This window comes from Lissotriton vulgaris, chromosome 1_2 (assembly GCF_964263255.1).
Source record: "Lissotriton vulgaris chromosome 1_2, aLisVul1.2, whole genome shotgun sequence".
Classification (NCBI taxonomy): Eukaryota; Metazoa; Chordata; class Amphibia; order Caudata; family Salamandridae; genus Lissotriton; species Lissotriton vulgaris.
The window spans coordinates 294,434,913-294,461,799 of NC_141686.1; the positions used below are offsets into that span (position 1 = coordinate 294,434,913).

Sequence of the window (26,887 nt, forward strand, 5' to 3'; positions counted from 1 at the left end):
CACAGCTTCAAGTGGTTTAGATACTGAAAAAGAAGCAACACAAAGCGCACTTGTCTCCTGTTTTGTAAATAATTTAAAACCTTCAATTAAAAGAGGGATTCTAGAGTACAACCCTACTTGGTCATGCAAACCTCTGACAGATATTTTACAATTAGCACAGTATTACGAAATGCTAGGGAAAAAGGATTTGGAAAGTAAAAATAACAAAATAAAGGAGTTAAAAACAAAGGTTTTGATTCAGCAAGTAAACCAGTATAGCGGCAGAGGACAAAGAAGCAGGGGGAGAGGAAGAGGCCGTGGAGGCCCACAAAGGTCATTTTCGGGTCCCCCTACACAGCATACCACCACAAATGAACAAACACACACACAGGGATGCTTTAATTGTGGGGAACATGATCACTGGAGAGCTCAATGCCCACACCCTGTCAAAGAGTCACAAAGAGGGGGTGGGATGGGGAGATCAAGAGGCCGGGGAAGGAGCATGGGAAGAGCTGGATATCAACAGCAAGGACGTGACTCACAACCTGGCCCAACAGGGTATCCCCCCAACACAAATTTCTTTTATAATGAACAAATACAAAAAATGCAGGTGCATCACCCTTATGATGGAATATATCAGGAAGGGCCCCAAGGGGAATGGGACTATTATGCACCATAGGGAGGCCCGAGAGAGTTAATACAGAGGATGGTAATCCCTGTAGATCCCACTGGACCATATGTGAGGGGTAAGATGGAAGGTACACCTGTGGAATTACTAATAGATATAGGGGCCACCAATTCCTCTTTAACAAAGAAAAAGTTTCCAGATGTTCCTCTCTCGGAAAAAATAAATAAGTCAGTGGGATTCACCAACATACTTGTAACAAGCCCAATTTCAGCACCCTTGAAATACAGTATAGGCCCAATTCAGGACACGCATTCATTCCTTATATCAGACAAATGTGCATTTAATTTGTTGGGATTGGACTTGCTAAAAAAAATGAATGACACAATTAAGTGCACTGCAGACGGAGTTTTCTTGGAAGTAGATGGGCCAATGACAGAGGAAATGGGCAACTGTTTCCTATCAATAGGAATACAAAACATTACAGCACAAATAATGGATCAGATAAATTCAAGGATATGGGCAAAACACAAAAATGACACAGGGAAAATGAACATCACACCTGTAACAATTACAGTCAAACAGAATGTGAAATTACCATGAATACCACAGTACAAAATAGCTCCAGAGGGTCTAAAGGGATTGCAGGATATAGTAGCTGACTTACTAAAAGAAGGGATTGTTAAAGAAATATCAGACAGTCCTTGTAACAGCCCTATTCTTCCGGTCTTAAAAAAAAGCGATGGAAATACTAATGAAAAAAGTTACAGATTCATAGTTGATCTCAGAGAAATTAATAAAATTGTGGTGCCACAGTTCCCGGTTGTCCCAAATGTAGTATCAATATTGTCAACATTGTCACCAGAAATGGCATATTTTTCTGTAGTGGATTTAAAAAATGCCTTCTTCTCAATTTCAGTAGATGAGGGTAGCATGTACCTCTTTTCATTCTCTGTAAGTGGGAGAACCTTCTGTTTCTGTAGAATCCCTCAAGGGTTCACAGAGAGCCCGAGCATTTACAACCAGGCCTTGATAAGAGAACTAGACACATTCAATTTATCACCTAATTCTGTGCTAATACAATATATAGATGACCTGCTGCTTGGTAGCATCTCTGAGACACAATGTACAACTGACACAATTAATTTGTTAAATTTCTTAGCTGAACGTGGTCACAAAGTTTCACCAGAAAAGATACAATTTGTTCAACAGGAAGTATCCTACTTAGGACACATCCTGTCAAAAGGGCAGAGAAGATTGGATGATAAGCGCATTAAATTGATTCTACAGACACCAGTGCCACGCACCCAAAAACAGGTGTGAGCCTTTTTAGGTATGGCCAGTTATTGTCGACATTGGATTGCTAACGTTTCCTTGATTTCAAAACCTTTATTGGCCCTGACCCACAAGGACACGCCCGAACCCCTTCAGTGGTTGCCAGAACATGAACAAAGCTTCCGTGCCGTTCGGCAAGCTCTCTGCTCTGCTCCTGCTTTAGGCCTACCAGACTATTCTAAGTCTTTCCAACTCTATGTTCATGAGTCTGACGGGAGTGCTCTTGGGGTTCTATGCCAGCAGTTTGGCGACCACAAAAGACCATGCGCATATTTCTCTGCCACCTTGGATACTGTAGCCAAGGCTTTACCTTCCTGTATACGTTCTGTTGCAGCAACTGCCTTATCACTACAACGTGCAGAAAGCATAATAATGGGACATGAAGTTGATGTCTATGTTCCACATGCCGTAGAGCTGATACTGAATAAGACACGTACGCAGCACCTCACAAATGCCAGGCTCAAGCAGTATGAGATCTGTTTATTTGCAGCACATGTAACACTTCACAAGTGTAATGTGCTTAACCCTGCCACTCTGTTACCTATTCCCACTGATGATCTAGTGGACTCAGACCATGATTATATTTTGTTAACTGAGGAGCAAACAAAAGGGAGAATAGATATGACTGATACACCCTATGCAGATGCTGAAGGAGAATTGTGGGTGGATGGTTCCTGCCTTAGAACAGAGGATGGAAATACATCAGCAGCCTATGCAGTTGTAACAAATAAAACTGTAGTTGAGTCCTGTAAGATACCTGAGTTGTCTGCACAAGCAGCAGAACTTGTGGCACTCACACGAGCTTGTGAATTATCTGAAGGATGGTGTGTTAACATATATACAGACAGCCAATATGCCTTTAATGTGGCACATTCCTTTGGAAGACTCTGGAAGGAAAGAGGTTTTATTACCTCACAAGGCACAAAGATACAGCACGGAGTGCTGATCACCAAATTACTTAACTCCCTGGCACTTCCAAAGAAATTGGCCATAGTTAAATGCAGTGCTCACAAGAAGGTTACAGACAAGGTAGGCCAGGGAAATGAATTTGCTGATGCAACAGCAAAACAGACAGCACAAAGTTATTCAGCATTAGTACTAACAGCCCAAGAATTACCTGATGAAGCGAAGTCACTAGATTAACAACTGAAGGTATAAGACTAATGCAACAAGGAGCAACAGCAGAAGAACAGATGGGTTGGTCAAAGGACGGGTCATTTGATCAAGGATGTTGGATGAATGATACCAAGGAGAAATATATGTTATCAGACAGGATGGTCTACTCCATGTGTTTGGCCATGCATGGCCCGGCACACATATGCAGGGATGCCATAATAAACTGTATGGACAAATTCTGGGTGAACAAGAACATAAGAAAAATAGCACAGGAGATATGTCAAACATGTATGGTATGTGCACAGTACAATGTGGGTAAGACTGCTCCAGTACCCAAAGGCCACTTTAAAAAAATAACAATGCCATTTGAAGCCCTGCAAATAGACTATGTGGAGATGCCCCCTACAAATAAGTATAGGTATATCCTGGTGGTGGTGTGCATGTATTCAAAATGGATAGAGGCATACCCGGTAAAACACAATGATGCCATCTCAACAGCCAAGTGCCTGATAAAGGAGTTGACACCACGTTTTGGGGTCCCAAACACAATATTTTCAGACAATGGCAGTCACTTCTGTAATGAAATAATAAGATTGGCATGCAAAGCCTTGGGAATACAGCAGAAGCTACACTGCGCCTAACATCCGGAGGCCGCTGGTGCAGTAGAAAGAAAAAATGGCGTGCTCAAGGGCAAGATAGCAAAAATATGTGCTGACACAAAATTGACCTGGATGGATGCCTTACCTATTGCCCTAATGAGCATGAGGAGCACACCAGATGCCAAGACCAAACTCAGTGCACACGAAATGGTCACTGGGTTGCCAATGGTAGCTTGGGGAGTTCCAGACAAAAATGCTCTGCCTATTATGACGAATGAATTGTTGAATGATTACTGCATGTCACTTACACGCACTCTTGCTTCTATCAACCAGCACATGAAGGGGGCCCTTCCAGAGCCACTGCAGGTCGAGGGGCACAAGTTCAAGCCCGGTGACTGGGTACTCATCAAAGCATTCCAGAGGTCCAACTGTCTCCAAGCTCGCTGGAAGGGTCCGCAGCAAGTCCTGCTCGCCACAAAGACAGCAGTGAAGTGCACCAACAACAAATCTTGGATACATGCCAGCCATATAAAGAGGGCACCTCCTGAGACGGCATCCAGCCAAGACCCAGGTCAGCAGCACATGCCAACACCAGAACTGATCAAAGAGGAAAAAAGGTACAATTTGAGGTCTACAAAGAAGGAGATGAAATGTCAGTAATTCTGGTAACTGATCTTCTGCAGGAAATAGATGAAGTACTACTATTAGATATTATCCTAACAGATATTTTGACAACACTTTTTTACTTTGAGAATAGCAGTGAAGAAGACAACGAAGACGCACTCATTTACCTTGAGGAAGTATTTGATCAGCTAGAATACCAACTAATGCGAGATTTAAATAGTATAGCATTACAAGAAGCCTTGAGTAGAGTACTTTCTGACTAAGAAAATTCAACTAGGGTATATTGCACACTACCACCAGGAGTAATAGCTCAGTTGCAAAACAAGAAAAGTTTAGCACACTTCATCAGGGAGTTCTTAGTAAAAAGTGGGCCAGTACAACGTTGAGTAGATGAACTGATCCAGGAGGTATTTGCGAGTCCTCCTGTAACTGCATAGTGCCCGTGCCACTGCAGCAATTAGTAGATGAACTGATCCAGGAGGTATTTGCGAGTCCTCCTGTAACTGCATAGTGCCCGTGCCACTGCAGCAATTAGTAGATGAACTGATCCGGGAGGTATTTGTGAGTCCTCCTGTCACTGCGAGCACCCGTGCTGCTGCAGCAACCAGCAAATAACTTTTCACAGGTTGGCAGGACAACCTGCTTTAAAAAGCTACCTTTAGGGTGAGGTACAGTGGACAATATTGTAAAAATTAAGTAAGGTTGCACTAAAGGTTGAAATACGTGACCAAAGGGTCGTGCATTACAAGAATTACATGCATATCTTTGAGAGGCGAGAAGTACCAAGAAATTCTCATAGACCATCTGAAATATTAACGAATAGCTGTTCGCAATATATTCTATACTACAGCCTCACCTTATATGTGTTCATGCTTTTTGTGTGTTTAGCTTATATTATAGTAAAGATTCATAGTGATAATTCACAACATAGTGTCATCAATAGCACTACATCCAATTAAAGAAAGTATAAGATTAGATAGGTATGGATAGGGAAAATACAGCTCTAAAAATGAAGAAAAAATGGTATAAGTCTAAAATGTGCATACCTGGGGTGATATTCTGTCTGTTATTGCTAGCATTAATTACTGTATATCTATTGGATGTGTTCTATCCCATGGAACAGTTGATCCCAACACCAACAACACCTGCTACAATACCTGCATACACTTTGTCACCTGAAGAAATAGCCCACAGAGAAGATATGCACCACAATTCCTTTGTAACTTTGTTGCATCATACAAATAAGATATTACCAAGGGGAATTTGCTGGATATGTTTGCAATTCCCAGCTTCGGTGGACCAAAGTTTGCCCCTGGTTCAAGTCCCACTGCCTTTTGCAGCATCCTGTTATGCCATTTACATAACAATAGTAAAAATAGAACTAATAGCCGTTTTGCAGAATTAAAGAAAAGTACTACTGGTGCAGGGACAACTATGGCCCAACCTGCAGGAACATTATATAACAAATATATGGCAGATATTCTGACACTGGGGAACTGCACGGAGGTAATAGAACAGAATGCAACATTCCCCCTGTCTGACATCTTTACTCCGCTCTTTCCAACTCAGAATACAAGCACTGGGATAGCAGGCCCATCAAAAGAGGCAAATAAGAATATACCATTTTTGAAGTTAAAATTAAAAAAACACAACGCAATAGGGAGTATTTGTATTAAGAGTAATGGGGCCTATCAGGTGGGCAATAGTACAAATTGTAACATGGCATTTGAAATGACGGCCGGAAATATTAGCATTCCACTTTACGTAGGTGACTCAATTTATTTCATTTGTGGAGAGAAGGCTTATACATGGCTTCCAACAAGTTGGAGTGGTTGTTGTCACCTAGGTTTTGTATTACCTGCTATAGCAATAAAAGACACAAAGGAAGAACGAAGGGACATGCACCACGGCGAGGCAGGAGAAGTGTGGATCAAAGAGATGCAGCATCACAGATAGCGGGTGACATATTTAAAGGAGTGATACCATGGATTGGTCCATCTATCAACTCAGGGGATATACGTACATTGTCCAGACTACTAGAAGCAACAATAAATGAAACGACAAGTATACTTGAAAATATTACAGTAGAGCTTCAAGCTGTGAGATTAGTTTTGTTACAAAATAGAATGATTCTTGACATGATGCTAGCAGAAAGGGGAGGAGTCTGTGCAATTATAGGGGCGTCCTGTTGCACCTATGTCCCTGACTCCTCTGTTACTGTCAGGGAGGCAATAAAAAGATTGCATCATATAGGTGTAGAAACACATCAGGATTCTGGTACATGGGATATAGGAGGTTCACTTTGGAGTTGGTTGAGCGCATGGGGTTGGAAGATAGGAATGGTGTTCATAACAATTTTCCTACTAATAATAGGCTATTGTCTATTAATTAATTGCTTGCCAATGTGCTGTCAACTATTGGGACAGCTGACAAAATGCCAAGTGAGGAAATTAGAGGAAAAAGAAAGAATGCTGATGCAAACAGTCACTACTGAGTTGATGAACATAGACATTTCTGACAATGATAAGAATGGACAATATAATTATTAAATTGTGATATGCTTCGTGATGAAATTATTTTAAACTAAGGTTCAAAGGGTCGTTTTGTAAAAGATGAAAAATGAGTTGGCCCTCTTCAATGAATACATTTAAATGAACCGTAGTTTATATTAATTTATGCCTGACATCTGCCTGTAAATGATATGAGCCACTCATAATGGAAGGTAGCTCCATGCTGCACAAATGGTTAAAATTAAGTTGTCTGAAATTCAGCTGAAACCAGAAAGAATGGCAAGTGAACGTGTACGTGCCCATTCTGCTGTAACTCCAACTTGTTTAATAATTCACTAGCTTTCACCTGTGTATAGAGCCAGTTCAGCGAGCCAATTCCTAGAAAGGGTTCGCTGACCTAGGATGTGCCAAGTTTGCTCTGCCCTTGCCCGGTTAAGTGAAAGGGTAAAGTGTTTGCTCAGCACAGATAGCAAGTGCGTCATTTGTATGGGGAAAGCAGAAAACACGGGCCTCTGCTGATAAGAGCAAACAGTGCACATTGACATTTCAAAGATAACCGACCAAAGGCTGTGGATTAGGAGGTAGTGGTGTAAAGATTAACCAGCATCTGCATGGTCAGATCCGTCAGGAATAATGTAAAGTGTGAACGTAGACATATTTCTGAAATGCACCATGATGTTGTAATGTACACGTGGCTGAGATGGTCACACCACAATGTAGTAGTTAATGAATAATGTGTCAGGGGTCTGTGAAAACATATATAAAGACTGATTTCCTCACTGAAAAACCAGATCACTTTGCAGTCCTGCAAATTGTCTCAGCTGCAGCTTATTGGCAATAAAGCCATTTTCTTTTGAAACCTTGTATGTGCCCTTCTTATCCCTATTCACAAAATGTTGTGCTTTTACAGTGTAAGATTACAAACCGAGCATCCCCCACACGGGTAATGACCTGTTGGAAGAGAAGTGGACTGTGTTGTCATGGGAATAAGAGTATGGACCAACTTGTCCTTGAGATTGGGCTCTCTTTTAAACGCAAAACGGGGCAATGGCATTTTACTCGTGGCGGTGTCAAGAATAGACCAGTGTTTTTTCACTATCTGTCTCATTTTTGTTGAGGGGATCAAAAGTGGTGACCACAGGGAGGCAATCTTTTCTCTCCTTGATATTCCTCTCCAACAAAGTTTCACGCAGAGTGTTCAAAGTCCGCTTACGGGCTTGCTTGATGACTCGATGGGATATTCCCTTTCCTTCGCTTTGGTCACCAATTCTTCCGATTGTTCCATAAATTTACCAGTTGTTGAACAGTTGCGGCGATAACGCAAAAACTGGCCCACAGGGAGATTATCCCTTAGGGCTCTAAGGTGAAACGAGCGATAGTGGAGGAGGGAATTACTGTCCGTTGTTTTATGATGGACATTAGTGGCCAGCCTTTGGTCCACAGTAGTGATGTTAACATCTAAATACACAGCAGATGGATTGCTGATAGTCCACGTGAACCGGAGGAACTCATCAGCCTGGTTCAACCAGGTCAAAAATGTCTTGAGATGGTCCTCTGTACCTGTCCAGATACACAGGACTTCGTCATTATACATCCTCCACAGAGAGATATTCTCTTTAAAGGGGTTGGAGGTGTGGTGGATCCCACTCTCCTCAAACTGGCCCACATAAATGCAGACCAGACTCAGGCCGAATGTGGCCCCCATTGAAGTCCCCGAGACATGTGAACACAGTTTGTTGTACTCAAAAAAACTCTTGTAAGTGCTAGTTTAATACATTGCAGGAAAAATGACTGGGGGGTGTCATAAAACCATTCAAGTGCCCCCACAGCCCGCGCTGCTACCACCAGCGTGGCATCCTGGGGGATGCTGGTATATAATGATTCAATATCAGTAGTGACCAGCAGTTGGTTCCTTGGATCAAACTCAACGTCCTTAAGAATGTTCAATATGTCAGTTGTGTCCTGCACATATGAGCGTTGCGTAATGACTGCCTTCCTCAAGAAAAAGTCCGCAAATTGGGACAAGGGTTCCAAAACAGATTGAATACCCGAAACAATCGGGGGCCCTGGTGGCGGATGCTGTGGCTTATGAATTTTAGGCAAGATGTAAAATGTCGGAACTTGCGGTTTCAGATTGATAATGAAATCCGCCTCTTTAGAGGTTATCCATTTCTTCCCTACTGCGTCCGCCAACGGGCTTTTAATCATGTCAAGGAGTTCAGGTGTGGGATCCCGGATCAATAGGTGGTAATTTGTGGATGATATACAGCCGTTAGTAGGCTAGTGAAATAGAATGTCTTTGCAGTTAGGGAACTGCATCCAGCATTATAAAAATACCTATCCTCTTATATGCCACCAATATTAATAACAGTTCAAGATGTCGCCACTTTTAATGGTAGACTGTATTGGAAATTGAAGTTTGCATACAGTGTCCATTGCAATAAATCTGAAGGGGATGTAAGAGTGATATTTGAGTACATCATGGGACAAGTCATTAGTGTTGTGTAGACACAAGATGGTTTTAATTGAGTAAAGAGACATTTTTATGAACACTAGTAAACAGCAAAGACAATTTGTTTCTTTTTAGAAGTCCGTTTAAAACTTTATTCTGGCGTTGTTGACGCTAAGTTTCAGTTCTAAGATGGCATTCGTGTTTACTTGGCCCTGGATGTGTAGGTAGTGGCTGATCTATGGGCGTTTGGAATCACATTACACTGTGCAGCCGGATCCTTTCATTTAAAACTTTATTTGGTTGGCGTTTGAATTTGTCTCCCGCTCTAATATGGCCGCCGCATACGAGCGGCAAGATACGGCCCCGGATGTTTACGTGGCTGCCAGCCACACGAGATTGGGCGGGGCTGAGAATACCCTTAACCCTTTCGCTGCGGCGGCTATTCCGCTGCAGCACTAAGGGGGTGGGGCGGCCGCACGGCGGTTCCGTGCTTGTGACGGAACCGCTCCGTCACGAACCCGCCCGCCCATTAATTCTTCAGCGCAGGCACGGAATTCGCTCCGCACTGGCGCGGCGAGCGGGCCGTGACGGAACCGTTCCGTCACAAGCACAGCTCACCAGAGGCTTGTGACGGAACGGTTCCGTCACAAGCATACAAGGGGTTAAACCACACGGCAGTGTTCGCTCATGGTCGGAGCTTTTAACACACCGGTGGGACGCGGCAGGGGTAGGGAGGCATTTAGCTTAGAGGTGGACAGGTACGTGCACTGTACGTTGAGGGAGTGTGTGGATAATTGCCATGGCCTAACTGGTATGTGGAGGTGTTGTCATAACTGGAGTTGGTGTATATAGATTCTAGGCATTGGGCTCTGCACCTCATATAGACTGCAGTGATGTGTGGAGTGTGTGAGCAGGACAGTGGTTTGAAATATTTGAGTACCACGTACTGATGATGGGAAGTTTGATGTTACATGAGAGAATAAGGAAATAATGTTATGCCTTCTTTACATTTCTGCATGGGGCTAGACATTGGGCAGTCACCACGAGGACACGTGATCATAGGACGAGTTGTCCATTGTGAAGACGGTTGCAGGTACGCTGAGGCTTCGCAACCGTTCGGTAAAGATTATATACATTATATGCAGCAAACTGTGTGCTTAATAGGCAAAGGTTGCAGACCTGGTGATGATCACTGTGTGGAAATTTAGCTCCACACTGTGGGCATTTTTTAAGTGGAGTATTTTCCACTAGCCGTGGGCCCAAATGGCGTCGACAACCAGAGTCGAGAAATAAAAGTTAGCGCGTCGATGGCACGCGAATGAGACAATACCATTGAACATGATAGATTGCGCGTCGAAAACATTTTAAAAACAGGGTGCCGAGCCAGAGGGCAAGTCCCATCCGAACCCGATGGCGGAAAAAAACAATCTGGAGATGGAGTCCATGCCCATGCGCTCTACTAACCAAAGGAGGAGTCACCTATCTCGTGACTACAAAACATTTACAATAACAAAGTGCAAACATCCAAGCCCAACATCAGATGGTGATCTATGCTTTCATTTTAAGGAGGAATATTGCAATATAAGTGCAAGTCCTCTACAGCTCATATGCCTCGAACACATTTTTCATTTTAAGGAGGAATATTGCATTATAAGTGCAAGTCCTCTCCCCAATGGCAGTAGGTACAATTGAATTATGGAATTCTCCTCTATGCAGTTTTTTTGTGCTTTACACTGTTCTATATCAGTCACAGTGGCGGCTCCCATTACTCACTCTGCTAGGTAATATGCGCTCATCGCCTCGTACTCATCCATTCCTAGGACTATATTTGGTTTATAGCGCAACAAAAAATAATCAAGATGCTATTTAACAAATACATGCATATACACAGCTGGAGATCACTCATTTAATGCATTGTAAAAATCGTAACATCTCTAGTACAAGATAGCCCATTATGGGACTTTTAAATGTCCAAATTGCACTAGATTTAGATCCCTGCATTCTTGAATACACAAGATCTTGTTCAGTCTTTGTTTTGCACTGCTTAAATTTTTGGAGGGTGCTGCAACTGTGTGGACAGTCATAGTTGCCATGTGTAACCCCTTCAGAGAGGTCTTCTAGCTAGCATCAAGTTGCATTCTAAGGCTTGCAGTTGTAACATTGTAGAAATGGGCTCAACAGCCCAGGAATGCAAAGTGCTGTAGGTTAACGTGCCCCACATTACGAGGCCAGGTGGTAGCAAGGGTTATTGATATTAGGCGGTTTATCAGTATCCCATGCAGATGCTCCGCACACCCTTTACAACATACCGGCCAGGCCTTCATATACTGAATCATGACAGGATGGGATATTTGGCTTGTGTTGGGCCTTGCATGCGGGCAGAAGAGCATTTATTCTTGTAAACCAGCCATTTTGACTACCACTAACAGAATAAAAACATCATGAACAGATCAAATATGGTTTCCTTTTTTTTCCAATTTTGCCTACAATGCAAAGGTAATTTGATTAAAAGAGAAAGCTTGATAGTATACCCTACATTTCTGCAGCAAGGGGAAAAAAGAGAAAGGAGTAGTTTCTTACCTGTAACTCCAGTTCTGTAGTAGAGGTATCTCTGTGATAGTCCTAATCACTGAATAGTACCGCCCATGTACGGGGACCCCGGATCAATCAAAATAATCCCTTAAATCGTCTTCTTCTGCAGTCCTGCATAGACACTTTAGAGAAAATGAAAGAAATAATGCAGCCTGCAATTAACAAGGCTACACTGGCCAGCACTTCATCCTGAAGTGAAAAGGATAGCCAAATAATATCATTAAATTTACACATTTTACAGAGTTTCACCACACATAGAGAAACTCCCCTTCCCAAAATCCTTTATCATGATAGAGAGGAAGGGTTGGACAGACAAGCCTCATAGGCTGCCATTATGTGTCTGGAAAAGGGATACCGTGCCTTTAAGGAACCCTCCAGAGACCCTTGGTATCCCATGATGCACAGCCAAAGGCAAGTTACTTTCAGATCTTTTTGAAGGTCCCTTAAAGCCAGGCCTGTAGCATCCAGGAAAAACTTTTTCTCCCACCGGGGAGGAGGATGGGTCGCTTATGACTATCACAGAGATACACCTACTACAGAACTGGAGTTACAGGTAAAAAACTATTCCTTCTGTAGTAGGGGATCTCTGTGTATAGTCATAATCTGTGAATAGAATGGCAAGCCCATCCCAACAACCAATCCAGCGGTGGAAGAAAACTAGAAGATAAATCCTTACTGAGCAAATAAATTCTTCCGCGAAGGCTGCCCAACTTGCGCATCTGTTCTGGCATCAGAATCCAGGCAGTAATGTTTAGCAAATGTGTGGACAGACTTCCACGTAGCCACCCTACAGATTTCTGCAATGGGAACGTTACGTAGCAAAGCAGCTGTAGCAGCTTTGCCTCTAGTCGAATGAGCCTTAGGCTTACCCCCTAGAGTTTTGCCTTCTGGTAACATAGTTGTATACAGGACACAATCCACCTAGATATGGACTGTTTGGAGGTGGCAAGGCCAGTCTTGGCTGAACCGTAATTCACAAACAACTGATCTGACCTATGAATGTGTTGGGTCTTATCTAAGTAGAATTTCAACACCGCCTAACATCAAGTGAATGAAGGGACCTCTCCGCCTGAGAGGATGTTGAAAAAACGTAGGTAACATGATCGTCTGGTTGACTTGGAAATCAGATATCACTTTAGAGAGAAACTTGGAGTGAGTCCTCATGACAACCTTGGAAGCATGAAATACAGTATACGGCTCCTGACAGCACAGAGCCCGAATCTCACTCACCCTGCGAGCCGATGTTATAGCCACAAGGAAAGCCGCCTTCCAGGACAAATGCTGTAGAGAAGCCTTATAAATAGGCTCAAAAGGCTCCTTCTTCAACCTGGACAGCACCACATTCAGCTCCCACGAAAGACGCCTAACGGTGGGGGGGAAATACCTTCTTCAAACCCTCCAGAAAATCTTTAATTACAGGTATCTGGAAAAAGGAGGTTTGTGAAGGGCATTTCCTATACTCAGTTAATGTTGGTAAACCTTAACTCCTTCGACGCTCATGACGAGCTCAGCTCGTCATGGTGTACACCTCCATACACTCATGACGAGCTGAGCTCGTCATGAACAATGGGAATCAACATAACTCAGCACAGGAGGAAAATAACACTAGCATCGATGGTGTTAATGGAATGGAAATTAAGGCCAGATTTAGCTAAATGCAGTAGGTATGGAAGGATGACATCTTCCTTGCAGGAGGTAGGGTCGGCATTCTTGGACGTGCACCAATTGCAGAACCTTTTCCACTTGTAGGCATAGGAGGTCCTGGTGGATGGTCTCTTAGCCTCCTTCAGTATGTCCATGCAGTTGTCAGGCAAGTTCAAGTGTCCATACTGTACTATCTCAGGAGCCATGCACCCAACTCAACGATCAGAGGTTGGGGTGCACCATCTGCCCCTGTACTTCTTTAGAAGGTCCGGCCGACATGGAAGCCGCAGATGGGGTTGGAGAGACCAGTGGAGCAGGTCTGTGAACCACCACTGTCGAGGCCACTCTGGAGCAATGAGGATCATTCGTGCTCTGGATTGAGACAGCTTGATGAGCACTGCTGGAATCCGGGAATGGGTGGAAAAGCGTACAGAAAGCTATTCGACCAGCTGATCCATAGTGCATTCCCCAGAGTCCCTGGTTGGTAAACCCTGGAAGCGAAGTCTCGGATTTGCGGTTTTCGGCGGTGGCGAACGGATCTATTTCCGGAGTGCCCCATCTTTCGAAGATGTTTCCTAGCACCTCGTTCTTTAAGACCCACTTGTGGTTTTCCTGAACGAGCCTGCTGAGTGCATCCGCCTGATCATTCTGCACACCTGGTAGATGGGTAGCCGTTATAGTCAGTCCTCTGGGAAGCAGCCAGTGCCAGATCCCTTGAGCTTCCTGAGAGTGTGCGTGATCTCGAGCCCCCCTGCTTGTTGAGGTAATACATTGTGGTCGTATTGTCCATCTGTACAAGCAGGGAGCTGGTCCGGAAGGACGGATGAAAGGCTTTCAGCTCCAAATGAACAGCTCTGACTTCCAGAAAATGTATATAACACGTGGACTCCGCCTGGGACCATGTTCCTTGGATCTGTAGATGGTCCGAATGCACTCCCCAGCCCTGGAGAGAAGCATCCATCACAATGGTCTGTATTGGAATGTCCTTGTGGAATGGAACCCCCTTGAGGAGATTCTCTGCTGAACACCACCACTTCAGGGACTGCTGAGAGTGCGGAGACAGTCTGATACTGTCCTCCCAACTCCCTCGTTTCTGGTCCCATTGATCTTCCAGACATTCCTGCAGTTGTCTCATGTGAAGGCGTGCATGTGGTGTGAGGAAGATGCAAGCAGCCATCAACACCAGGAGAGACGACACTGTCCTCACCGTCATAGATGGAACGGACATAAGAGTCTGAGCCTTCCGAAGGATCGATAAGCGGCGCTCCTTCGAAGGACACACACTTGCTCTGACAGTATAGATGGAGGCTCCCAAGTACTGCAGACACGGAACAGGAGTCAGAACGGACTTGGACATGTTGAAGTGCAGACCCAGTTGGTTCAACAGAACAGCCGTCGTGTTGAAATGCAATTGCGCTTCCTGGAAGATGGAGGCTCTGATCAACCAGTCGTCTAGATACGGGTAGACAAACACCTTGTTCTTTCTCAGGTGCGCTGCCACCACTGCCATGCATTTCGAAAACATCCTGGGTGCAGACTTCAGACCAAACGGAAGTACAGTGTACTGATAGTAGTTGGTGCCGACTAGGAAGCGCAGGAACTTGCAAGGTTTCTGTGCAATGGGTACACAGGAGTATGCATCCTGCAGATCTCTTGCGCAAAGCCAGTCTCCTCGATGCAGCCGAGGATAAATCTGGTGCAAGGACAGCATGCAAAATCTATTTGTTTGTTTGTCGCAAATCCAGAATGGGCCTGAACTCGTTTTTGTCCTTTTTGCGCACAAGAAAGAACCTCTAGTATAGACCCTTTCCCCTTTGAGACAGAGGGACGCCTTCTATCGCCCTTTTTCGTAACAGGGTATCAGCCTCCGCTTGAAGTTCGCGCAGCAGGTACTGTGAGCGAACCGGTGGGATAGCTTAGAAAACGTAACTGTATCCATTGCAAACAATATTCGGCACCCACTTGTCCAGAGTCATTTTTCTCCACTCTGCCTGGTAATTCTGAATGCTTCCGCCCCCCCACCGGAGTGGGTAACAGAAAAAGGGGGGGGGAAGTAATCCCTTAGGGCTTAGACCCAGCCGGGCCCTTATTCCCCAAAGCGGACTGGTGGTTGCCTCTGCCCCTCTGACGCTTCTTGAAGGGCTGCCTCTGATATTGTTGTTGCTGCTGCTGTTGCCCAGCTTGGCGACCCTGTCTGCGCGGGAATCGCTGGGAGGAGTAGCACCTTTGGTAGGGACAAAAAGACTCCTGCTGTTCCTTTAGCTTCTCCAAGCCCACAGCCTTCAGCGGTTCCACTTCCGCCTTCATGCGGGACATTTCCTTGTTCGCATGGATCGAGAGGGTAGAACCCGAAAAGGGCAAGTTGGCAATCCGCTGTTGCACCTCCGGTTTTAAGGAGGTAAGTCGCAACCAGGAATGGCTTCTCAAATTCACCCCGTGGCAGTACCCATTAGCAGCCAGGAGAGAAGTGTCTGCAGCCGCGCTGATTATTTGATTGGAGACCATCATTTCTTGAAAATCTTCTCTGTCCCTCGTGAGTTCAATGAATCGTTGGAGAGACTCCCATAACGAACTGTCATAACGACCCAAAAGCGCAGTTGAACTTGCTGCTTTCATGGAAGAAGATGCTGTACTGCAGACCTTCCTTCCCACCGAATCCATTTTACGGCTCTCCTTCTCCGGAGAGACCGTAGAAGAAGGAGCAGTAGAATGTTGCTTCTTGGCCACTGTCACAATGACTGAATCTGGGGCAGTATCCGTTCTCAGAAATGCTGGATCCGAATCTGGGTGCCTGTACTTCTTCTGAAGTCGGGATGGAGCAGACTTCACCGAGGCCGACGTCAGGAGCAGCTCCATGGCCGGTTGCTCCAACCGTGACACCAAATGCAGTAACGGACGAGAGAGGTGCTTACGCTGTAGCATTTCGCCAGTGATATCCCCAGTTTCGCTGCTCCCCTCAACAGCATCCTGAAACGTAACAATGTCATCCACTGACGAAACTATCGTAGGCGGAGAGTCCGACAAATTGTCAATGGAAGAGTCTGTGTACCTTGTATTCCTGGACCGCAACCTTTCTCTACGACGACGATGTTGTGATCTGGTCGAAGATCTGCGCCCACTGTGAGAGCGATGTCTTCCCCGTGATCGGGACCTTGGCCTCCTGGGCCCCGCCAGATACACCAGTACAGGTGGTTGCGGAAGAGGTGGCGGCTGAGCCGAAAGCAAAGGCCTCGGAGGCGGTGGAGGTTGTTGAAGAAGAGGAAGAGGAGGAAGAGGCGTAGGTGTCCTAGGCCATGTGGGTGAGTAGGTTCTGGAGTATTCAGAGTCCAGAGACCGAATTACTCTCCTCTTCTTACGAGCTGGCCTCGGGGAGGGTGCTCTGGAGGTCGATTTCCCTGATGAAGAGAGCCAGCGCTGCCGCGACCGGGGACTCTCTGATGTGGAAACGCTAACCACAGAGGATGAACTTCCACCATACACTGTTCTGGGCATCGACTTTCCCTTAGACGACCTTCGCAGCGATGTTGACCTTCTCCTCCGCGTCGACGGCGAACGGCGGTGTCGCCTCGACGGCGAGCGCCGATGTCTTTGGGACTCAGCACGACGACGATGGTGTGTCGACGTCGGCTCTGAAGTCCTCGACGTCACTCTCTTCCGAGGTCTCGACGTCCTTCCCCCTCGACGCCGAACGTCTACGTCACTTCGACCCAGAGCCCTGGGTCGACGGGGAGCATATCCTCATCATACCTCTCGATGCAGACGTCATAGCCATCGACGTCGACAGGGACCAGTGCAGTTTCTGGGCCTTCTCTTGACTGGGAGCCCCCTAGAATCCGATGCACAGGCAGAGGACGAAGAAAGAGTCCCTCAAGGCCCAGAGGTCCTACCTGCTTCCTCATGTCTTCTATGCTCCAGGCCTTGAAGACGGATCTTCTCCCCGTCACGCAGGGTCATCCTGGAGAAAGAATAGCAAGTATCACAAGAGTCAGGCACATGTGTAGATGGAAGACAGAGTATGCATACTCTGTTGGGGTCTGACTTGGCCTTCTTCCTACCACGCTCAGGGCACTTGTCAAATAAAGCTGGCATTTTGACAAGAAGAGGTGGTTAGGCTGTTCAAAAAAGACAGCAAATGAAAGAGAAAGACCCCAGACGTCGAGTGAAACACTAAATATCATATATACCAATAAAGGTAGAGCTCAATGCTCCAGGGTCATGCTAGCAGGAGCCGGAAAAAAGAACTGAAAGTAATTTGCCTTTGGCTGTGCATCATGGGATACTGAGGGTCTCTGGAGGGTTCCTTAAAGGCACGGTATCCCATTTCCAGACACATAATGGCAGCCTATGAGGCTTGTCTGTCCAACCCTTCCTCTCCATCATGATAACGGATTTTGTGAAGGGGAGTTTCTCTATGTGTGGTGAAACTCTGTAAAATGTGTCAATTTAATGATATTATTTGGCTATCTTTTTCACTTCAGGATGAAGTGCTGGCCAATGTAGCCTTCTTAATGTCAGGCTGCATTATTTGTCTTTCATTTTCTCTTAAGTGTCTATGCAGGACTGCAGAAGAAGAATACTTAAGAGACTATTGTGATTGCTCCGGGGTCCCCGCACAGGGGCGGTACTATTCACAGATTATGACTATACACAGAGATCCCCTACTACAGAATCAAAGTATAACAAAACACACTTGAGAAGTAGTATTACTACTCCGGTCTGGTTTAGCAGTGTTCAAGAAAGTAAGCAATCAGAAGTCTTGTGGTATGTCCCTTTGTTCTTAATTTTAAACTTTATTACATGATCATCCAAAAGTCCAAAATCTGGCAAACATAAAACAAAAATAAAATTGCCACGTCATAAAGGTGCCAAAAACATTATTATGCGAGTTATATCCCTTTATACTCTTCATTTATGCATTTTTAAAAAACAAAAGATAAATAAATTAATTTAAAAAACAGGGAAAACCCACAGAAACAGTCTCACAGTGGTCCACGCTGACGGCAGTTTAACTGCTGGACAGGTAGGACGTGCGCTTGTGGACGGGGAGGCTTCCTCTCATTCCCGACAAGAGTTGTTCCTTTCTCCTCCTGTACATAGGAAACTCTCTTCCCTTGTACAGAACAGGCTCTTTCTCATTCTGGACAGTGGAAACTCTTCCGATGTACAGAAGAGGCACTTTCTTATCCTGGATTGGGGAAACTCTCCCACAACCTGGATGGGGCAGGCTCCTTCTGATCTTGGACGAGGGGTCTCTTTCTCACGTTGGAAGGGGTCCCTTTCTCATCCTGGACATCTGGGGGGGCAAGGAAGGGTATCTTTCTCATTCTGGACATTGGGAGGAGGTAGGAGTCTCTTTCTCACCCTGGTCATCAGGGACTGTAGTGAGGGTTCTTTCTCCTCCTGGGTACAAGGGGTCTCTCTCTCTCATTCTGTGCATGGATGGCTCCTTCTCATCCTGGACACGGGGAAGATGCTGTTCATCTGACCAAGTCAGGTTCTTGATCATCACAAATGAGGCTTGTTCTTGCTCATCGTGGAGCAGAGGACTCTTCCTGGTGCTTAAAGCCAAACTATGAGCAATGGTAGAGCTAGTGGCAGACAAGGATGAGGAACTAGACAAGGTTGCGGGAAATAAATATAATATATGGGACAAAGGTGGTGGGAAAAAGAGCAATAGATCATCTTGAGGTTTTGCAGTGACTGCAGACTCAAGCTCATTTGCTCTTTAGCAAGGAGTTCTTTGCTGGATGCCAATGTGTCAACAAAAAGATAATTTGGTGCAGCTTTAGTGACGCCACCAAACATGGAGATTTTACAGAGAGTGGTTGGAAAGTCAGTGTGGTGTTAAAAGGTAAGAGATTAAATCAGTCCAGATGGGGATGTGGGGAGTTTCTCTAGAGCATTCTCTATGATCCCCTAACCAGGAAAATTGGCAAATAAAAACGGCATTTTGCCGCCAGCAAAAGAGACACCCTTCTACTCCTGATGAATGGACATGCCATAGAGGGCTGAGCTCTGCATCTGTCACAGACATGGAACTAGAGAATGGAGCAAAGGAGACTACAGGCAACATTCCACACATGATACACCTCAAAACATCGGGATCAGCATCTCTATCTAGGTCACTGATTGTCCTTAAATGTTGAGCCTTTTTATTTCCTCCTGTTCAGGCCAGGCTATTGAAAAAGAAACCTTAGCGATGGGGATGGATGGTTGCATTGGTTCGTGTGGATAGGATTTGAATGTTATCTGCGCTCATGATCCAAGAATAACTTTCACCTCTCTTCGGTTGTAATCATATCTGGGCTTTTTTTGCCAGTTCCCCTTTAACTCAGAAGAAGGGGATCCTTTACACTTAATGTCCACTGACAGCCCTTTGCACTGAGAGGGTGCTTTTCGCCTTGTTGCTGGGATAATCAGCTGGATGGCAATTAGAACTGTGGTCTTCATGATGTTGACCCAGTGACCCACTTCACATTAAATGGTTCGGAACCAGGGAGAGGAACAGAAGCAAATCGGTCTAAATCTGCAAGCTTAGAACCCAAAAACGAAAAATTGTCATCCCACTCAACCGGGTCTCAGTGCCACTGAGCTCCCCTGCGCCCCTTTCTGACAGATTCCTCACAAACCCTAACACTACTATATCCCCATCCCCACTATACCCTCTTCACTAATGAGTGGCCCATCAATGAATCCCAGTCACTCCATCTTGCCCATCAAGTTATCCCCCACCAATCACTTCTTGGCTTCTCCTTGCCATCCAGACCCCACTGCCCCCTTACACCTCCACCCTATCCTGAGACTCCGAATCTCTCCAATCAGCCCTCGTACTCCCCAAACACTCCCATCTGCCCACAACCCCATTTCTCTGTACGTGCTCCTCCTATGCACCTCACTCTTTCCTGCCATTTAGCCTCACTTTGACCCCTGTCCCTCCATACTCAAGGCTCAGCTGAGTCTTCCCACTCCATCGGTGTGCCTGTTACTCTCGCCCCTCGCATAAACCCCACCCGTTCCATTGGTGTATACCCCCAACCTAGTCTGTCCTTCATCGAAACCTCTCCCCCTCACTTTGACCCCACCAAGCTGTCTGAGGGTTTCTAACATAAAGCTTATGAAGGCCCAAAGAGGCTCCTCCTCCTGAGGAGTGTGGTGGCATGCAGCCCAATCGGGTCACTTTTCGGTCAGTGAGAGCTGCAGGATACGCTCCAGCTCCTCCTCTTCCTCCTGTCGGCGTCGTTCACGCTCTTCCTGCTCCCGCGTGGACAGCTCCATGGCCAGCCGCAGCTGCTCGTCAAAGTTGCTGTAGGAAGGTGGGAGACCGACTGAGTTGGCAGAGCCATTACTGCTTGGAGCAGGGCTCAATTCTGCTGGGGCGGCGTCTGCAGGCGAGATGAGCAGGCTCTCCTGGAGAGCACTGTGGAGAAAGCGGGAAAGACACAAGCAAGTGAGACTGAGTAAGTGAAGCATAAAAATCAATAATGGACCTCCTTAGCTCAGAGCAGCTGTCCATAGTATCTCATAATGCCAATGCACAAACTATTGTTACCAGAAAGTGGCCTGCTATCTACAGCTGCTGAGCCTTCCAACATACACAGGCCCTTAACTGAATCTTAAGAAATATCCAAACGCCAAGGGAGGAGTAAGTAGTCTACTACCTAACACAAAAGACATCTGAGGAAGACCCATACCATCGAGGAATGACCATTGGAATATGATTCAGATTCGAATGCCTGAAAAATATGGATGGATTTCCACCAGGAAACGGCTGCTGTTCCTGTGAGGTAAAAGGGCAGTGCAAATTAAAATATTGAGAGGCACGGATAGAGCATGCAGGTGAAAGCGGGCAAGCCACAGCAATCACAGAGATAAGAGGGAGGCCAAGGTTCAAAGAATGCTCTGATACAATTTTAGCTGATTGAATATTTAAATAAACACACAAACTGAACTCGCTGTGGAACCCATCCACGGTTTCCCTTAACACAGAGTTGATTTTATCCTCATTCGAAGCGAGGTCAGCTCAAGGCGTGTCCCCACAGTGGAAGCAGTCAGCCCTTCTGAGGCTCAGCTGGCGTGCTCCAGTTTGGAGGCAAGCTCGCCTTCCGAATCAGAGGAGGACCACCATCAAGATCCAGAGAAGACTTCAACTGTGAGTGTGGTCACCACCCAGTCACAGCCCATGGCAGGCCAGCGACCCGTGAACTTGAGGTGAGCGCAAGGGGTGTCATCACAGTGGAAGCCTCGAATGAGGATAAACCTGCTTGCATTCCAAGGGAAGAGGAGATGTCACCCTGCATTCTGGTCTAACCTACACCATTTAGGCAGGGGAAAGATGGTTTGCATATGACTTGATCCCCAGCACAAACAAGCTTAAAACAACAAAATGGAATGCTACCCAGAGGACCTCCTAGTGAATAAGAAGAATTGGCTGAGATATTGTTATTAATCATTTTTAGCTGTATCACTACAGATAAACATCTATTCTAACACGGGGTAGAACACATCAACTACTTAGATGTAACAATAGTTTTGAAGCTTGAAACTGGAGTGTTGCACACTGTACATTTTTCTCAATAAAGCACTAGAGTCAGTATTGTGTGTTCTTTCACAGACCTAATTCACCACATTCGGTTCCTGAACAAACAATACTAAGTGGGCTACAAGCCAGGTCCACTGATCCAACCTCTCTTCGGAGTACTCAGAGAGGTTCAAATTACCCCGGTGTCCGCGTGTATGCGGATGTACGTACACAATGTTGAGGAATGTGACCTGGTGAATTAAGTAAGTGAAAGAACACACGAGACAGGAATATTTTTGTTTTGGGCTAATGAAAGAAACTGCTTTCAGCTACGGATGCGGAGAACTCTGATCAAGTCTGAAGATGAAACTTGTTGGCTAACTGGCAAAACTGCAACTTGAAGGTTAAGTGGTGAAATTGGAACATCTGAAAGAATTAAGTAAATAACTGAGAAATGGGACGCCACTGATCTTTATATTATTGATTTTGGACAATAATGTGGATTGTGAGCTCGAGGGTATTGTTGTAATCACCCGCAATGATGCAAGGCCTATTTACAACCAGTTTGGGCTTCAAATCCCCAGCTAAACATGTAATATGCGACACAGTAAAGGTGTTTCATAACTACACGCAAGAGGAACAAGGGGTGGAGCCAAATTTACAAGTTTAAAGTTACTGCAGCCAAAAAAGGAGCACCAGCAAGTCCAGGACCACAAATGCTCAACCACTGATGCTACAACACCCTCCCATAGAAAATAATATTGGCACAGTTTAAAAGCAACCTCATAGGAAATAATGTTAAAATAACTAAACTGACTTTTAAAATATAATCTCAATGCATTGGATCAGCTAAATAGCTCACTTGAGGGTTGATGAGCAATTAAGTGGATACATTGGGAGCAGTGCTGCAATGTTTCATGTATACAACAAAACAACTGCCAATACTGCCAATTTACTTCTGCTTTTAGTTTTGAAAAACGCATTGATCTCAAACAATATGTATTCTAGGCTTCTCTTTCTGTCTGGCGTACACATTTTAATTAATTTTTTTCCATATCAAAATGTACACATTTAATACAATTCTAACACATATTTGACATTTGCACCTCATAATATCATCAAATCAGCTAAAACATTGTTTACTTTGTCCACTCAACCTTCCCACACACCCTAGATTTTAAATTCAAAAAGAAGACATTTTGCTTGTGTTATTGTGAGAAAGTGCCATCTTTCTTGCATTGGTATCCCCCACTTTTTTCTGAACTGCTGATGTGCTTTGACTGAGTGTAGGGTTCCTGCCAACCAGGTACCCAGGGCCTGTGTTCCTTCCATAAAACTGTGTTGAAACCAAAACCAAATTGGCATCTCTGACCACCTATCAGCCCCTAGTAAATGGGACCCTAGGTACCCAGGGCATGGTGACCAGAAGACCCCTGAGGACTGCAGCACTGATTGTGCCACCCTCATGGAACCTGTACCCTGGCACCCACACACTGCCTTGGCAGGCTGAGTGCCTAAGTACAGAACCAAAACAAGAGTCGACAGGGCACACAGCCATGTGTGCCCTGCCCACAGAACCCACTGCCCTGGCATACTTCAGTCACCCTTCTAGCTGGGTGCCCTTTGCCAGAGGTGAGGGCACAGGTGCATGAGCACAGTGCCCCTACAGTACCAGGGTAATTCCTGGGCCCTGTAAGTGCAGAGATGCCAGTTAAGAGTATTTGGTGCTGGGAGGTCATCATTACGAACTCCACAGCACCATACTGGCTACACTGAAGACTGACAAGTTTGGTACGAAACTTCTCAGCACATTAATCCCGCACTGATGCCAGTGTGGGATTTAATGTCACATGCACGAGAAGGCATCTTAGAGATGCCCCCCTCAACCTGAACCTACAATCCACGTCTGGGCTGAGTGGCTGCAGAGGCTGTCACCCAGCAGACATGTTGCTGGACCCCTGGGTAGGAGAGCCCCCGCTCTCCTGGGCCGGCAACAAAGCACATCCTGGGCAAGGTGCTACGTCTCCTCCCCCAGAATGGACAGGGGGAAGCTTCAAAGGCATACCGCCTCTGAGAGCTTCTCCAGACCATTTGCTGTACCCAGCAACCAGCCCCCCACCAGCTCTACCCCCACTCTGGCGGGAAGACTGGCGGAAAAACTACGTCAGGAAGGGGGGTGTGCCAACCTGTGCGAAATCCACCCCTCAGGTGAAGGAGGTGAGGTGAAGCACGACCCCGGGCTCCTGCCATCTTGAAGATGGGGAGCCCTGCCCAATCCCAGCTAGGTTCCTGCCCCCCCCCCCCCGTCCCCCAGGAGAGGAGCAGGCTAGGGGGCCCATTGGCCCCTGCCCTACCTGTAACGTACCTACATTTAGTATTTAGGGGCTCCCTGAACCTCCCTTCCTCAGATTCCGACAACAAGAAGAAGAAAGAATACCAGGACGACGACGACCCGCCGCGCAGCTACTAACAGGACAACCCCAACTGACTTGGCTCCAGCCCTTCAGGCCTGTTGCTCCTAGAACCTGCTCCTGCCTAAATCCGGCGACTACCGTGAGCAGCCACCTAGGGACACCCAGAGGACCTGCCTGCCTGAACCCCCTAAACGATTGGCACTCCCACCAGCAGAGGCTCTGCTGCAACAACCCACCTGGTGCCGATCAGGAAGCTCCGGACCAGCCCACTCTGCACCAGCAGAGCCCGGGCCTGGCCAACCCGAACCAAGACCACAAGGACGTCCCCCTGGCGACTGGGACCCGAAGTCCAGTGCCCAAAGACCCTCCTCGACGAACCAGGCGACTCCTGCAGACTCAGAACCAGGGCCCCCCTACCGCGACCAGCCGAGGGTAAGCTTTTCCGACCCCTAAAGACACAGCTGCACCCGGCGTCCTACAGACCCCTGTGCCTACCTTTGGGGAACCTACCCGTGCTCCAACATTCCAACTTACCTCTCGAAGTGCTGGTCGCCCCTGGAGTGTCTCCGTCCCAAGCCTGCAGCCTTTGTTCCCCTTTGACCTTTCCCATTGGATAACATTGAGCGCCCGACGGCTCAAAAGCACCCTGCACCCAGCTGCCAGAGTGCCGCTGGCTGTGACCTCTTTGCCCTAGCCTACTCCCCACTTTGTCCTGAACAAGTGACCAGGAGCTCAGCTCCCACAGCCGTGTGGCCTGCTAGCCAGCAGTCACCAACCGGAGGCCCTCTTTCCCTCATTGGATTATTTTGGGCCTAACTACCTCTGCATCCGGCCACCCTGTGCCGCTGGGACTGAACTAACTGTACTCACCTGACCCTGGGAGACCCCTGAGTCTATGCCCAGAACTATAACCTCATAAACCAAGTACTCACCTGGAAACCGGTAATTCCCTTACCTGCCATCGGATAACTTAATGTTTAAATTGTTTTGCAGCAAGGAGAAAACACATAATAAGCATGTCAGTATCAAGCCACACCCCGCACTCCCACCCCTTATCCCCCCCACTTCCCTCATGGTCCAGTACCCCAGTGCCAGATTTCAATCAAATGTGTACATGTTTGTGCCTCCTTAGAGTCCTCCATCTAGTCCATGATAGTGTCTCCATTTACCCCATACTCTGCACCCTCTTGCTTTGTATGTGACCCTTTCGGCCGCCATGTAGAGGTCCATACCCCTCCTCCATTCCCCTAGCTGTGGTATATCTGGCGCCCCCCATTTCCTAGCTATGTCCCTCTTGGCCACTACCAGGTCTAATACTAGGAATATGCCATTGGATAACATTGGCCCATTTTTGACTCGAAAATTTTTTAAGTGTGAAGATTTGAAAACTGAAAATATTCACATAAAATCAGCCGAAGTCCGAATTCCGAAATACTCACCTGGGATCAGGAGAGAAGCCAGTACTGTACCTTGTAGCCCAGTACTGAATCGTTAAAGTAATCCTTACCGTGTTTCCTGATAACCTGTATTTTCTCCATAGGAACCCATTATCTGATTTTCTCTGAAATTTCTTTTAAGTGTCTACTTTTGAAAACTGCTAATATTCTTTAAAAATCATATGAAATACTGAAACGCAATTACCTGTTTTGAGTTAAGCCCCTAGTGCTGGCCGTAAGAGACCAGGGCTGGGTTACAAAAGTAACGCGAACGTACTTTACCTGCAACCTGAATTTTCTCCCATTGAATAACATTGTCAGATTTACCTTGAAAAAGTTTTTAAGTGTGAACTTTTAAAACAGCTTTATATTCCTGAAAATTCACTACAATAACTAAAATGGTTTTGTGTTTAGACCCCAGGAATGGACACTAGGCCTAGTCCTGGAACTTCCAAAGTAATCCATAAAGTAATCACCTGTAATCATATGTGGAAACCTCATTGAGCTTAATGCTAAAGTATGTTCTAAGATTGTGTCGCTTACTTCCAATATTGTAACCTGTGTGTTCGAACTTTATTGCTCCTTAGCAAAGTAATTACATGAGAGTACTCATAACCTGAAAAGTATATTTTTATAACTGTTTGTTCTAAAAATAAAACAACTATATCTGAGGATATAATACCAATTGGCCTGGAGTTCAGTTCTTGAGTGTGTGAAACCTTTTGCTGACTGAGTGTGTACAACAAATGCTTTACACGGTCCTCTGGCACTCCCTTACTGCTCGACCAAGCTACCACTTTGGAGAGTAAGGTCAGTTCTGACTTTAACCTCTGTTATACCTCTGGGGTTGGTGGACTCTATATACACTGTACTGCATTCTAGTCCAGTACATATAGAGCCACTTTCTCACAGTTATTTACAAAAAACAACCATGGGAAACAAAAATCACAATATATCAAACAATTCTTTGCACTTAATCATTGAGGATTCCTAAGGCTGAAAGAAGAACTGGTCTACGCGTTTCGAACTCTCTAGAAATTAAG

At 45.9% G+C, this 26,887-nt stretch overlaps 1 protein-coding gene across 1 annotated transcript in view; it reads right to left on the reverse strand.

Moving 5' to 3' along the window:
- Positions 1-18,238: 18,238 nt before the first annotated feature.
- ANKRD13D (ankyrin repeat domain 13D) overlaps positions 18,239-26,887 on the reverse strand; it is a 134,448-nt gene continuing 125,799 nt past the window's right edge. Inside the window, exon 15 of the mRNA XM_086953269.1 lies at positions 18,239-20,893. Coding sequence (XP_086809395.1) covers positions 20,650-20,893 — 244 coding nt within the window. The 3' untranslated portion in view covers positions 18,239-20,649. The remainder of the gene's footprint in view (positions 20,894-26,887) is intronic.